General features: G+C 43.6%; 1 protein-coding gene across 1 annotated transcript in view; it reads left to right on the forward strand.

Annotated features, from left to right (window-relative positions):
- The first annotated feature begins 7,978 nt into the window (after window positions 1-7,978).
- The window catches only part of HEATR4 (HEAT repeat containing 4), a 41,231-nt gene continuing 33,610 nt past the window's right edge, over window positions 7,979-15,599 (forward strand). The window contains exons 1-3 of the mRNA XM_060175528.1: window positions 7,979-8,904; window positions 10,892-11,082; window positions 13,032-13,172. Coding sequence (XP_060031511.1) covers window positions 8,045-8,904; window positions 10,892-11,082; window positions 13,032-13,172 — 1,192 coding nt within the window. The 5' untranslated portion in view covers window positions 7,979-8,044. The remainder of the gene's footprint in view (window positions 8,905-10,891; window positions 11,083-13,031; window positions 13,173-15,599) is intronic.

Consider the following 15,599-nt stretch of genomic DNA (forward strand, 5'->3'; position numbering starts at 1 on the left):
TATATTTATGTGTGTATACATATACATAACATATGCATATACACATACATATACGTGACAGAGAGAGTGAAAGAGGCCACAGCACCAAAGCTTACAGTGCAGTGGGGGCCAAGCTGGAACCTAGGTGGCTCCACATGGCAAAGCAATATGTTCAAGTGAACTATTTCATCCGCCTTCCAGTTGCTAAACAGTTTTGTTGTTGTCTACTTGAGCAATCTTTATCAATAAGCATGAGAGTGTTTTTAGTTTTTTATTATAATGAATACTTTGTCCAAGATTTTAATAAGCTATTCTATTAGTGGGGCAGAAGATTCCTGATACAATACTCCTTACAGTACAAGACACGACCTTATAGAAATATTATGTATAGAGTTCACCATCCAAAGATTGATTTTTCCTTAAACATGTTCAAACTTTCTAATGACAAAACACACACATTTAGTAAATCATAAAAATAATAAGCATATGACATGATGACTTTCCACAAAGTGAAACCATCCAAATCAGGAAACTGAATATCTATGTCTCAAAGCCTCTGATACTCCCACTCTACATGACCTTCTCCACAAAGGTCACTTTTACCCTTGTTGTTCTGTCCTGATTCTGAACTTAGTAGGAATGTAATCATACTCTCTCTCTCCCCCGACTTATCTCACTCAACATAGTGTTTATACTATTGTGCAACTGCTAAACACTTAAAGGCAAAGAGGAGTACAAAAATTGGAATTCAGGGGAGTCAGGTGGTAGCACAGAGGGTTAAGCACACGTGGCACCAAGCACAAGGACTGGAGTAAGAATCCTGGTTCGAGCCCCTGACTCCCCACCTGCAGGGGAGTTGCTTCACAAGGCGGTGAAGCAGGTCTGCAGGTGTCTATCTTTCTCTCCCCCTCTGTCTTCCCCTCCTCTCTCCGTTTCTCTCTGTCCTATCCAACAATGACGACAACAACAATAATAACTACAACAATGAAACAACAAGGGCAACAAAAGGGAATAAATAAATAAAATAAAATATAAAAAAAAAAGAAATGCTTTAACAATTTAAGCCCAGTGTCCAAATTCATTCAGTGTACAAATTTGAAACATTGAATGCTTAAACTAAAAAAAAATATATACTCAGAACTGAAATCTATGCATTTAAAGAACTCGAGACATTCAATCTATTCCCCCGGACATATTGGATACTGATTTTTGTTGCTGAGGAGTTATTCTGATGCAGTCTCCGCCCCCAGGTTTTTCTATGCCCCGCTAAATCCTAGAGTGCCCCCTTACAACCAATCCTGGCTCCGCCCCCAGGTTTTTCTATGCCCCGCTAAATCCTAGAGTGCCCCCTTTCAACCAATCCTGGCCCTACACGGCACCCCTGGTTGTCGCCCAATAAAAAGCCCCCTCACCCCTCCCCTCTCTCTCTCTGGGCTCTCGGCTCTCCCTCTCTGAGGTCTCGCTCCCTGCTCTCCCCCGTGGTCGGCCATTGCCGGCTGGCTCCACGTGGTCCGAACCAAACCCCCCCTATCCTATAATAAAGATCTGTGTACCCCTTTGCTCTGGACGTCCGCTCTCTTCTCCACGGTGCAGCCCGACACCAGACCACCACAACAACAGATTTTTAAGACTATAAATTAATAGGAGTATAGGTTAACACCATTCCTTTTTTTTATTTATTTATTTATTTTTTATTAAAGAAAGGATTAATTAACAAAACCATAGGTTAGGAGGGGTACAACTCCACACAATTCCCACCGCCCAATCTCCATATCCCACCCCCTCCCCCGATAGTTTTCCCATTCTCTATCCCTCTGGGAGCATGGACCCAGGGTCATTGAGGGTTGCAGAAGGTAGAAGGTCTGGCTTCTGTAATTGCTTCCTCGCTGAACATGGGCGTTGACTGGTCGGTCCATACTCCCAGTCTGCCTCTCTCTTTCCCTAGTAGGATGGGTCTCTGGGGAAGCTGAGCTCCAGGACACATTGGTGGTGTCTTCAATCCAGGGAAGTCTGGCCGGCATCCTGATGACACCTGGAACCTGGGGTTAACACCATTCCTACCACCAAAGGTCTGTGTCCCTACCCCCAACCCCTACAAGGACCTGAAAATCTACCCTCCCCCCACACCCACCAAAGTCTTTTACTTTGGTGCAATACTCCAAACTCAGTCCAGATTCTGCTTTGTGTTTCCCTTTTGTTTTTCTTTCTCAATTTCTGTTTATGAGTGGGATCATTCCATACTCATCTCTCTCTCTCAGGTTTATCTCACTTAACATACTTCCTTCAAGCTCCATCCAAGGTGGATTGAAGAAGGTGGGCTCATTATTCTTAATAGCTGAGTAATATTCTATTGTGTATACAAACCACAACTTGCTCAACCACTTACCTGTTGTTGGACACTTGCGTTGTTTCCAAGTTATGGCTATTACAAATTGTGCTGCTATGAACATAGGTGTACAGAGATCTTTTTTGGATGGGTGTGTTTGACTCCTTAGGTTATATCCCTAGCAGAGGAATTACTGGGCCATAAGGAAGGTCCGTTTCTAGCCTTGTAAGGGTTTTCCAGACTGCTCTCCTTAGGGGTGGGACCAAGTTACATTCCCACCAGCAGTGCAGGAGGGTTCCTTTGTCCCCACAACCTCTCCAGCATTGTTGCTGTCTCTTCTTTTTCTTTTTCTTTTCTTTTTTTCTTGCCTCCAGGGTTATTGCTGGGGCTTGTTGCTATCACTACGAATCCACTGCTCCTGGAGGCCATTTTTTCCCTTTTTGTTTATCATTGTTGTTGTTGTTATTATTGTTGTCATTGCTGTTGGATAGGACAGAGAGAAATGGAGAGGGGAGGGAAAGACAGAGGGGGGAGAGAAAGACAGACACCTACAGACCTGCTTCACCGCCTGTGAAGCGACTCCCCTGCAGTTGGGGAGCCGAGGGGCTTGAACCGGGATCCTTGCATGAGTCCTTGTGTTTTGCACCATGTACACTTAACCCGCTGCACTACTGCCCCGCCCCCATTGCTATCTTTTCTGATGTCTGACATTCTTACAGGAGTGAAGTGGTATCTCATTGTTGTCTTTATTTGCATTTCTCTGACAATTGACTTGGAGCATTTGTTTTTTCTTCACAGAAATCAGTCCCGTTCATTACAGCAATAAGATCAATAAAATATCTAGGAATAAACCTAGTCAAAGAAGTGAAAGACTTGCACTGAAAACTATGAGTCACTATTCAAGGAAATAGAAAATAATACAGTGGTCCGGGAGGTGGCACAATGGATAAAGCACTGGACTCTCAGGCATTAGGTTCTGAGTTCAATCCCTGGCAGCACATGTACCAGAATGATGTCTGGTTCTTTCTCTCTTTCCTATATTTCACATAAATAAATAAAATATTTTTAAAAAAGAAAATAATACAAAGAAATGGAAAGATATTCCATGCTCAGGGATTGGAAAAATTAACATCATCAAAATGAATATTATACCCAGAAGCATATACAAATTTAAAACAATACCATCAAGGTCCCACCATTTTTTTAAGAAAATAGAAAAATTACAAATATTTATCTGAAATCAGAAAGCACCTAGAATTGCCAAAACAATCTTGAGAGAGAGAGAAAGAAAGAAAGAAAGAAAGAAAGAAAGAAAGAAAAAAACAGAACTGGAGGCATCACACTTCCAAATCTCAAACTATATTACAGGGCCATTGTAATCAAAGCTGCCTGGTACTGGAACAAAAAGAGACACACTGGCCAGTGGAACAGAATTTAGAGCCCAGAAATGACTCCCACACCAACGAACAGCTAATTTTTGACAAGGGAACCCAAACTATCAAATAGAGAAAGGAAAATCTCTTCAATAAACAGCGTTGTGTTGAAATGTGCAAAAGAGGGGGCCGGGCACACATGATGCAAAGCACAAGGACTAGCACAAAGATCCTAGTTTAAGACCCCAGCTCCTCACCTGCAGGGAGGGGTCACTTCACAGGTGATAGAGCAGGTCTCCAAGTATCTGTCTTTCTCTCCTCCTCTCTGTCTTCCCCTCCTCTCTCGATTTCTCTCTGTCCTATCCAACAACAATGACAACAGTAATGACAACAATAAAAATAACAAAGAGGGCAACAAAATGGAGAAAATGGCCTCCAGGGGCAGTGGATTCGTAGTGCAGGCACCAAGCCCCAGCGATAACACTGGACACCAAAAAAAAGTGACTAAAAAAAGAAAAAGAAATGTGCAAAAGAATGAAACTATTACATCTCACCAGGAGCAAAAGAAAACTCCAAGTGGAGAAAGGACCTGGGTGTCAGACCAGAAACTATCAAATACTTAGAGGAAAATACTGGTGGAACTCTTTTCCATCCAAATTTCATAGGCATCTTTAATGATACAGACCCAATTGCAAGGAAGACTAAAGCAAAAATAAACTAATGGGTGGTCTGGGAGGTGGCACAGTGGATAAGACTTTGGACTCTTAGGCATGAGGTCCTGAGTTCAGTCCCCAGCAGCACATGTACCAGGGTGATGTCTGGTTCTTTCTCTCTCTTCTATCATTTCTCATGGATAAATAAATAAAATCTTAAAATAAATAAATAAATAAATAAATAAATAAACAAACTAATGGGCTACATCAACTTGGAAAGCTTTTTCATAGCAAAAGAAACCATCACCCAAACAAAAGAGACTTCTCACAAAATGGAAGATATTTATATGCCATATATCAGACAAAAGGCTCTTTCAAGTGTTACTTTCTGCTCTATTTCCAGATTTCTGGCTCTATTCTCAACCCTGACACCACCCTCCCAGACAATATTTCTTTCATTTATTTATTTTTACCAATGCACTGCTAAACTCTGGCTTATGGTGGCATGGGGGATTGAACCTGGGACCTAGGAGCCTTAGGCGTGAGAGCCAGACAATATTTCTAGTCCCTAAAATAGAAAAAAAGATTATATATATATATAAAACTGTTCTGATCCAGGGCCCAGATATATTCATATTTATCACAGGAGCCTGTATAACCTCTGAGTCCCTGTCAGTCTGAGCTAGGAATCTGTTTTAGGTATGTTTCTAGGGGCCTGTAACTTTAGTAATTTTTGCTTGAGCTTAATAGTTACCATAAAAATGAACTAAAAATATTGTTTGGGAAAATGTAGTCAGATTTGAGAACAGAACTAGAAAGCTGGATTAGGCCAGAGAGGAGCTCCCAAACTTGAAGAAAATATATAAACACAATTAACTGTTTACCATATCAGTTTGACACATGGTCCATGTATATTCATACTTAGAGGTCTAGGCCCATGGTATCTGAAGGGGGATTCAAGAATTCCCTAACGAGGACCCCAAGTAATGTGGATATTGGCAGAAAAGATCATTAGTGAGCCAGTCTCTTGCCCTATTCCAGTTTTGGTAGTCCCTTCTTTATCTGACAAGCTTAGACTTTTTCCCAGTTGCTAAGGTCTTGAATGTCATTTGTTGTCTACAAGCTAGTATTAGGTTTGTGGGGTCAATTTCATTCTTTATAAATGTAAAAATAGCCAAATGAAGTAATAGGTATTATTTTGTTATACCAGATTTTCATGTTGCCCCTTTAGGTGAACATTATCTCCCTTTCACCCTGGATATCTCATCTTTTCTTTTGTACTAATTAAAAATACAGTGTAATTTCTAAAAATTATATATTCAGAGAAATAAAGTTATTATGAAATAGTTAAGTATATCCTTGATCAAAAACTGCAGGTTCTGTGAGTGTAGTCATAGAATTCTAAAGAGGTGGTTGCCTAGTAGCCAAAATAAACATACTTGAAAGCCAAGAAATCCAGGGAGGTCGATCACTGGAAAGGTAACTTTTAAACTTTAAAAACACTTCTGAAAGGCATTTATTGGACTCGGCTGAATGATGACAGATAGTCTGAAGTAACTGTGTAGAAAATTGGACTAAGTGTCTCTCTGGACCTCAGCTTTGAAATCTGTAAGATAAAAGTTGAAGCAGGAAGAGGGAGGGAGTTTGCCCAGTAGACTGAACTCTTCACCGCATGAGCAGACAAGTTGAGGACAACCCCCACACACCATATGCCACGTGGGGTCTCATGTATGGCACCAGGGGGAGTTTTATGAACAGATAGACTAGCGCTATGGTCTTTTCTCCCTCTCTGCCTCTCCTTATCTGTCACTATCTGAAATTTCCAACAACAAAATAGAACTAGAGTCTGCAGGAAGTGGGGGAATCAGACAAGCAGGAAGCCCTGAAAGTAGGGCCAGGAGGTGGTACACCAGATTGAGCAAACAGCACAAACCACAAGGACCTGCACAAGGATCCCAGTCCGAGCCCCCAGCTCTCCACCTGCAAGGGGGTCACTTCACAAGCAGTGAAGCAGGTCTGCAGGCAGCAACAATAATAACAGTAACAACAACAATGGGGGAAAATGGCCACCAGGAGCAGTGGATTCATAGTGCAGGCTCTGAGCCCCAGCGATAACCCTGGAGGCAAAAAATATATATAGTAACCCATTATTAATCACAAGAAAATTGGAAAAAATGTGTATCTATCAATTTGGGTTTAGTGACATCTATTGGGTTGTCGAAAAAGTCAGATTTTCCTGACAACTCTATAGATAAAAACTGGCTTTTAACAAAAAGAAACATACCAAGAAATTGGGTTTAATATGCAAAAAACAATGGAGTAAATCATGATATAAAGAGAGAAGAGGCTATGTTGCGTGTTATGGAGGAAAGAGAAACAAGTGAGATAATAAAAAATACAGGGATGGGAGTCAGGCGGTACACACACAGCGGTGAAGCAGGTCTGCAGGTGTCTGTCTTTCTCTCCCCCCTCTGTCTTCCCCTTCTCTCTCCATTTCTCTCTGTCCTATCCAACAGCAACAACATCAATAACAACAATAATAATAACTACGACAATAAAACAAGGGCAACAAAAGGAAATAAATAAGTATTTTAAAAATCTATAAAAAATTAGAATAAAAAACACAGGGGCAGGGTGGTGGTGTACCTGGTTAAGTGCACACATTGCTAAGTGCAAGGACCTAGGTTTGAGTCCCAGCTCCCCATCTGCAGGGGATACACTTCACAAGACGTGAAGCACATCTGCAGGTATCTATCTTTCTCTCTCCCTCTCTACCCACCCCCCAATTTCTCTTTGCCCTAATAAAATAGAAAGGGGGGAAAATGGTCACAGGAGCAGTGGATTCACAGCACTGGCATTGAGTCCCAGTGAAAACCCTGGTGAAAATAAAAAATATATTTGGGGGGGGGCTGGAGTAGATAGCATAATGGTTATTCAAACAGACTCTCATGCCTGAGGCTCCAAAGTCCCAGGTTCAATCCCCTGTACCACTAAAAGCCGGAGCTGAGCAGTGCTCTGGTAGAAATAATAAACAAACAAACAGACTTGTGCAGAGCAGGAAAAGCAGGCAGTTGGTAAGAATAATGGTGTCACCTTAACTATCTTGGGACTGGCAAGGTCAACACAGTGAATGGCAAGAAGTTGAGCTTAAGCCAAAGCCAGAATGGCACAGAGGTTAAATGTTCCAGTGCTGAAATCAGGCAGCTGAGTTGGAAGCTTGACTCCTCTGCTGTGGTTCACGTGTTCTGAAGCACTTTACTTATCTCTAAGGCTTTGGATCGACCTTCTCGTGGTGCATCCCGTGAGTACCCATTTATTGGGGAAACTGATGATCCTTCCTAGCCGACTGAATCCACATGGATTCACACACTCACACACACACACACACACACACACACACACATACACACTCACACACACACACACACACACTCACACACACACACACACTCTCACACACACACACTCACATACACACACACACACACACACACACACACACACACACGGGATGCTACACTGCTTCTTTTGTCTTTCTAATTCACATGCCCCACTACACTCAGAATCTGTCTTCTGTTTCTGTACTGCTGTAGGCCACCACTCTCTGCAGGGCTCTCACTACTTTCTCTTATCTTCTTAATAGATGCCTTCTCACTCCGGCAGTCCTGGTATCTGGACCAGGTAGCGTGAACAGAAGCACTTGCTGGGAAGCAATGATGAATCCTCAACAGAAGAAGACCTTTTCCTCTCTCCGATTCCGTCAGCACCTCCCCCCACGGCTAGGATGGGGCATGATTTTCCCCCGCTTAAAACCAGGAAGCCGGAAAGCCTGTGCCTCTGTCTCCAATGTACCTCCTGTCTTCCCCTTCAGCCCACAGCACTGTGTACAGCTCAAGAACCTATATTTTCAAAATGCCTCTACAAACTTGACCTTCTCTCAGGAGGTCGTGTGGCAGCGAGGGCTGCCCAGTATCCCTTACAGCCAGTACAATTTTGACTATCTGTACAACACAGACGACATCATCCAGCAACACCAGACCAGGAGGACCCGGCCTGAGAAGCCTGTCAAAGTCAAGTTTTTGGAGCCCTCGGTTGCCTCCCAGGAGGTCAAGAGAGAAACCTCTGTCAATTTGAAGCTGAAGAAATCCAAGCCGGAAAACACAGCCCAGAAGAAAATTTGCCATCCTATTCCGCATCCCAGTGAGAACTCAGACCTGCTGGACCTCTCTGTTTCTCCAGATATAAACCTGGAGAAGAGAGAGACCTGGCTCCCCCCCGCTGAGAAGGAGGCCAGAGCCTGGGAAGACATTGTTCTGGAGAAGCTGGACAAGCGCACTGCCCGATGGATTCAGAGCAAGCGTCCGCTGAGGCCTGGGTTTTCCCCCAACAAGTGGCAGAGCTTCTTACGCCAGCAGTACGACTGGAGCCACATCCGAGATGAACTCACGTCCTCCAGTGACCTGGACCTCTTGAATCGGCTGGAGGCAGAAGAATCAGCAGAATTTGAGGATCAACCTGTCACTCTACCCAGCCTGGAAAAAAAGTCAGAGATGCTGCTTCCTGTTTATTACAGGTAGATAACAGGGGGCTCCGGTACAACGTGAAGCATCCCTGGCTCCCCTTCAAGGCCACACTCCTTATTTCAGAACATACTTGACAACAAGCTCTAGTGTTCTCCACGCCAACGAGCTCTCTAAGAAATCTCATTAAACTGAGATTTCTCAGTCTGGGTGCTACACATTGTAGAATGCCCAGTAGTAACCCACTGGACAAAGAGGTCTCCAGACACTGACACAGGCTCCTTTGAAGGACAAATTCATTTATAGTTGGGAACCACTGCCTATAAATCGGTAAGTCCTTAGCTTTCTCCAACAGACTGAGCAAGTCTGCAGATCCAGTGACGAGCCAAGTTCTCCCAGAAATGTGCCCATGGTGAGAGTAAAGAAGGCAGAGGCCTAATTATTTTGAGATTTGATCTGCCTCAGTGTGTGTGTGTGTGTGTGTGTGTGTGTGTGTGTGTGTGTGTGTGTTTTTACCAGACCACTGCTCAGCTCTGGTGTATCGTGGTGCTGCTGGGGGTTGAACCTGGACCTTTAGTACCTCAAGCATGAAAGTCTTCTTTGCATAACCATTCTGCTATCTCTCCAGTTCCTTGCCTAACTTTGAATAAAAGAGTCAGTATGTCACTGATTCAAAAATTGACAGGCAGGGGTTTTGGTGGGGATGTGCTAGGTTGAATACACATATTGCTATGCGCAAGGACCCCGATTCAAGCCTCCAGCCCCCACCTGCAGGGAGGAAGTTTTGTGACCTATGAAACAGTGCTAAAGGTGTCTCTCTCTCTCTCTCCCTCCCTCTCTACCTCCTCCTTCCCTCTTGATTTCTGTCTCTCTTCAAAAAGTAAACAAATAAAATAAAACACAACAACCAACAGGCAGTAGGACAGAGAAAAAAACACCTTTGTGGGGGCCGAGCAGTAGTGCAGAGGGTTAAGCGCACATGGTGCAAAGCACAAGAACCAGTGTAAGGATCCTGGTTTGAGCCCCCAGCTCCCCACCTGCAAGGGGGGGTCACTTCACAAGTGGTGAAGCAGGTCTGCAGGTGTCTATCTTTCTCTCCCCCTTCTGTCTTCCCCTCCCCTCTCAATTTCTCTCTGTCCTATCCAACAACAATGACAGCAGTAACAAAAATAATAACAACTATAAGCAACAAGGGCAACAAAAGGGGAAAAATGGCCTCCAGGAGCAGTGGATTCGTAGTGCAGGCCCCAAGCCTCAGCGATAACCCTGGAGGCAAAAAAACAAAGACAAACAAAAAACGCCTTTGAGAAGATTACTGTACAGTTCTCAGTTTCCTCCCTTCTCATTTATTATCCCAAATTTCCAGACATACGTGAAAAATAAGTGGAAATTCATTTGTTCATTTACTGGACCAATAGAAATGTCCAATCCCATTACTTTCTAGACACTATGTAAAGTGATGAACATCAAATGTACATGGAAAAGCAATGGATCCATCCTTTATGGAACTTGCAGTCTGTCCACTGGGATGGGCTGACATTAAACAACCACACACAGGACAGGAAAAGTGAAGCCATGTAGGCAGTGGGCTCCCTCTCAAAGTCTGTGCAACCTCAAAAGACACCAATGTTTTTTTTAAAAAATGTGTGTATGTGTGTATGTGTGTGTGTGGTGGGGGTAACACAGGGCCAAGGATGTAGTTCAGTGGCAGAATGCATACCACCCATGAGGTTGTGGGTTCAATTTTCAGCAGCACAAAAAATGGGGAGAGGTGTGTGGTCCTGGGAGCATGATCGCCCCAGTGCAGCCCTCTGTGCTGCAGGAGTGGCTCCAGGGCAGGCAGCTGCAGATAGGCTCTTCTGGCAGGTCCATACTCACTGAACCAGGATGACAAGTGAACGTGTGTGTGCCCGTGTGTGCGCGTGCGCGTGTGCGTGTGCGTGTGTAAGCTGAGCTTAAAGAGGAATGGGAATGTATTGTGAATCTGATGGAGAAAAAGGAAGTCCATTCTCTGTCTTTCCTTCTCTCACCCCTGCCAAGGTTGCCCAATTACGTGCCCCAAGTGCACACAGTTGACACCATGACTGGCAGCAATAAGACCACTGAGGATATTAAGATAAAGAGGAGCAACACCAGGTCCTTAGAGCTGAGCTACTGCTCACAGGATGACCAGCACACTGGAAAGTTTGTGTACTACTTAGAAGACGCCTTTGAGAGGGAGATTTACTTCGGTAACAGAGACGGGGCACTGCGGTGGGGGCTAAGGTGGGTGTCGGGCAGGGAGGAGGAAGGTAGCCAGGGATGAAACAGTCATGAGTATGGAGGCCTAGATGACTGTGTTCAGGCAACGTCTCCTGATGACCAGTGCTGTAACTTTAGAGGGAGGACAAATATTCAGTATTTGGTGGGGAGGAAATTTTTCTCTTCTTCCCATTTCCCATCCCTCTGTCTTACTAAAGTAGTGGAGGACAGGGTTGTAAAAAAGGCAAGATTTGTCTTAGGAACAACTTACCTCTTCTCTATCCACCCTTCTACCTTCTCTCACTGAGATAGTCTCCCACTGAGATGCTCAACAGGAAAAAATAATCATGGATTTTGGAGTCAAGGAGATCTGGATTTTTTTTTTTTCCTTATTAACCTTCTGCAAATGATGTAATCCCTCTGACCCTCAAGTGCTTTTGTTTGTTTGTTTGTTTGTTTGTGGTTGGTTTTCCACTACAGCCCTGCTCAATTCTGGCTTATGTTGGTGCTGGGGATTGAACCTGGGCCCTTGGGTACCTTGGTCATGAAAGTTATTTGTAGGGGGGAGGTTGACATACCAGATAGAGTAGAAATGTTACTATTTGCAAGGACCTGGGTTCAAGTTCTGGTCTCCACATGAAGGGGGTAAACTTCACAAGCAGTGAAGCAGGGCTGCAGGTGTCTCTGTTTCTCTCTCCCTCTTCCCTACTAATTTCTCTATATATCCAATAAATGACAACAAAAAAATTTAAGTTGTTTTCATAACCATTTTGCTATCTCCCCAGCCTAACCCTTAAGTAACTTGTCTGTAATACAGTATTAACAAAAATGCACTTCAGGTAAAGAATGCATAGGAGAGCACCTATAATTCTCCTTACCCAAGAGTGGATATGTGTCCACTCCCTTTCTTCCGTCTTACTCTTCATGCCTAAACTTCACAGTATGTTGGTTCCAAGTTGTTTGTACTTTGATCCTATACCATTGTCAACTAAAGGTCTTCTTAAGATGTAGGTAGCATAATGGTTATGCAAAAAGACTTTCATGCCTGAGGCTCCAAAGTCCCAGGTTCAATCCCCCACACCACCATAAACCAGAGCTGAACAGTGTTCTGGTAAAAAAAAAAAAAAAAAAGTTTAACATGGGGAGTCGGGTGGTAGCGCAGCAGGTTAAGCAAAAGGACTGGCATAAGGATCCCATTTCGAGCCCCTGACTTCCCACCTTCAGGGGAGTCACTGCATAGGCGGTGAAGCAGGTTTGCAGTTGTCTATCTTTCTCTCCACCTCTCTGTCTTCCCCTTTTCTCTCCATTTTTCTCTGTCCCATTCAACAATGATGACAATAATAATAACTACAACAATAAAACAAGGGCAACAAAAGAGAATAAAATAAATATTTTTTTAAAAAGATGTTTAACATGGGGGCCAGGCAGTAGTGCGGTAGATTAAGCGCACATGGTACGAAGCGCATGGACTGGCAGTTCGAGCCCCCGGCTCCCCATCTGCAGTGAAGCAGGTCTGCAGGTGTCTGTCTTTCTCTCTCCCCTCTGCCTTCCCCTCCTCTCTCGATTTCTCTCTGTCCTATCCAACAACGGTAACAGCCGTAACAACAAGGGCAACAAGAGCAACAAAAATGGCCTCCCAGGAGCAGTGGATTCATAACACAGGCTCCAAGCTCCATTGATAACCCTGGAGGCAAAAATAATAATAATTTTTTTCAACAAATTTTTCAGACAGTAGTATTTATGACCAACATAAGGTGAATTAGCATCTTAGCATAGAGAAAAATGCCTCCAGACAGGTTATGCCTTGACTTCCAGGCTCTATGCAGCCCCCAACTCATAGTAGTCGTGAGTCCTAGAGGCTTCAAGTAGAGCAAAAATAATATTGGGGAGAAAGGGAGAAGGAAGGTTGTGGGAACTCATTCTTTTTATCTGCTCACAGATAAAGTCCAGATCACCCACCAAACTGGTGCAAAAAGAGGCCAAATATGCCTAGAAAATCTCACTTGCTACAACAAGCAACTATCTAAGGTCTTCCCTGAACCCCCAGAAAAGTGGACTTCCCAGCCAGGTCCTGAAAAATGTGAGTAAGACATAGATAACTTGGGGAATAGTAGTAATGTGGCTATTTCTGATTTTTAATTATGAGAACGATAGGAGGAGAGAGAAAGAACCAGACATCACTCTGGTACATGTGCTGCTGGATCTCAAACAGGACCTCATGTGCTGCAGGATAAACAGGACCTCTTGCTTGAGAGTCCAATGCTTTATCCACTGTGCCAACTCCCAGACCATGCAATGCGGCTGTTTATTTTTTTTATTTTTGAGAGTGATGCAGAGAGAGACACACACAGAGAGAAACAGTGGCTATTTCTTTAAGGTGTCTCTGTGTGTCTATTTGTCTGTTTGTTCTACCAGAGTACTGCTCAGCTCTGGTTTATGGTGGTGCCTGGGATTGAACCTGGGACTTTTGGTGCCTCAGGCATGAAAGTCTCCTCGCATAACCACTATGTTATCTCCCTCGCCCAAGGTGTCTGTTCTATGGCTGGGGCACCTAGAGCATCTAGGGGAGTCCCTTCTTAAAACGCCTTGTACAATTATAAAGCACGTTATAACTAGGAAGAGGCCTTGTGGAATACCCACTCTGCTGAAATTAGGCAAACCTTAGGCATGGGACTTGTGCATGACAGATTCCAAGTTCAATCCCTTGCACCACCAATAAGTAGAGTAAGTAATGCTCTGGTCAAACAAACAAAAACAGATAAAGCTTAGGCATAACCAGGTGCTTTAGGACCAATAATTGTCAGTAAGAGACTCCATTCTAATATATATACATATAATTATATATAACTGCATATACAATTATATACACAATATATCTCCCAGAAGGTGACTTAGCATGGAGTCTACATGAGAGACCCTTGGTGTAATTTCTGGCACTGCATAAAAAAAAAAAAAAAAGGAGGAGGGGCAGAGAAGATAACAACAGTTATGCAAAAAGACTTCCATGGCTAAGGCTCTCAAGTTCTCAGGCTCAGTCCCCAGTATCACCAGAAGTCAGAGCTGTACTGCTCTGGTTAAAAAGAAAAAAAAAAAAAAAGGGAGTCTGGTGGTAGTGCAGTGGGTTAAGTGCAGGTGGCACAAAGCACAAGGACCCGTGGAAGGATCCCAGTTAGAGTCCCCGGCTCCCCACCTGCAGGGGAGTTGAGTCACTTCACAAGCGGTGAAGCAGGTCTGCAGGTGTCTCTCTTTCTCTTCCCCCTCTCTGTCTTCCCCTCCTCTCTCCAACAACGATGACATCAAAAACTACAACAATAAAACAAGGGCAACAAAAGGGAATAAATAAATAAGAAAAAAAGAAAAATAAAGGAAAGAAAAGAAAGGAGGGGCTGGGTGATAGTGCACCTGGCTGAGGTTACAATGCACAAGGACCCAGGTTTGAGTCCATAGCCCCCCACCTGTGGGGGAAAGCTTCAGAAGTGGTGAAGCAGTGCTGTACGTGTCTCAGTATCTCTCTTTCTCTCTCAATTTCTGGCTGTCTCTATCAAATAAATAAAGATAATTTTAAAAATTAAAGTAGAGGGAGTTGGGCTGTAGCTCAGCGGGTTAAGCGCAGGTGGCGCAAAGCACAAGGTCAGCATAAGGATCCCGGTTCGAGCCCCCGGCTCCCCACCTGCAGGGGAGTCGCTTCACAAGCGGTGAAGTAGGTCTGCAGGTGTCTATCTTTCTCTCCCCCTCTCTGTCTTCCCCTCCTCTCCCCATTTCTCTCTGTCCTATCTAACAACGACAACATCAATAACAATAACTACAACAACAACAAAAAACAAGGACAACAAAAGAGAAAATAAATAAATAAAAATAAAAATAAATTAAAGTAGAGAGAGAGAAAGGAAAAGGGAAGGCCAGGCCAGGACATAGCCTAGAGATCAAATATGGGGCCCAGGCAGTAGTGCACCTGACTAAGCACATTTAGTAGTAAGTGCAAGGAGCAGATGCATATCTATTAAAGAGGCTGAGGTATCTGCTGTTCGATTTATTGATTTTGTCAGTGGTGCACCCAGTTAAGCACATGTAGTACTAAGCTCAAGGATCCGGGTTGAAGCCCATCAGCTCCCCACCTGCAAGGGGGATGCTTCACAAGTGGTGAAGCAGATCTGCAGGTGTCTCTCTCTCCCCTTCCCTTTTTAATTTCTCTCTGTCCTATTGAGTAAAATAGGGGGAAAATGGCCACTGGGAGCAGTAGATTCCCAACAATTACCTTGGAGGAGAAAAAAAAAAAGTGATAGGATTTGCAAGTTCAACCCCAGGCACTGCATGTGCCAGAGTGATGCTCTGTTTGCTTCTTTCTTACTGATAAATAAATCTTAAAATCAAGAAGAAAACAATTAAGAATGGCCAATTACATTCTTTTTTAAAAACATTTTTTGACATTTATTTTCTAGTATTTATTTATTCCCTTTTGTTGCCCTTGTTTTTGATTGTTGTAGTTATTATTGATGTTATTGTTGGA

The sequence above is a fragment of the Erinaceus europaeus genome, chromosome 16 (assembly GCF_950295315.1).
Source record: "Erinaceus europaeus chromosome 16, mEriEur2.1, whole genome shotgun sequence".
Classification (NCBI taxonomy): Eukaryota; Metazoa; Chordata; class Mammalia; order Eulipotyphla; family Erinaceidae; genus Erinaceus; species Erinaceus europaeus.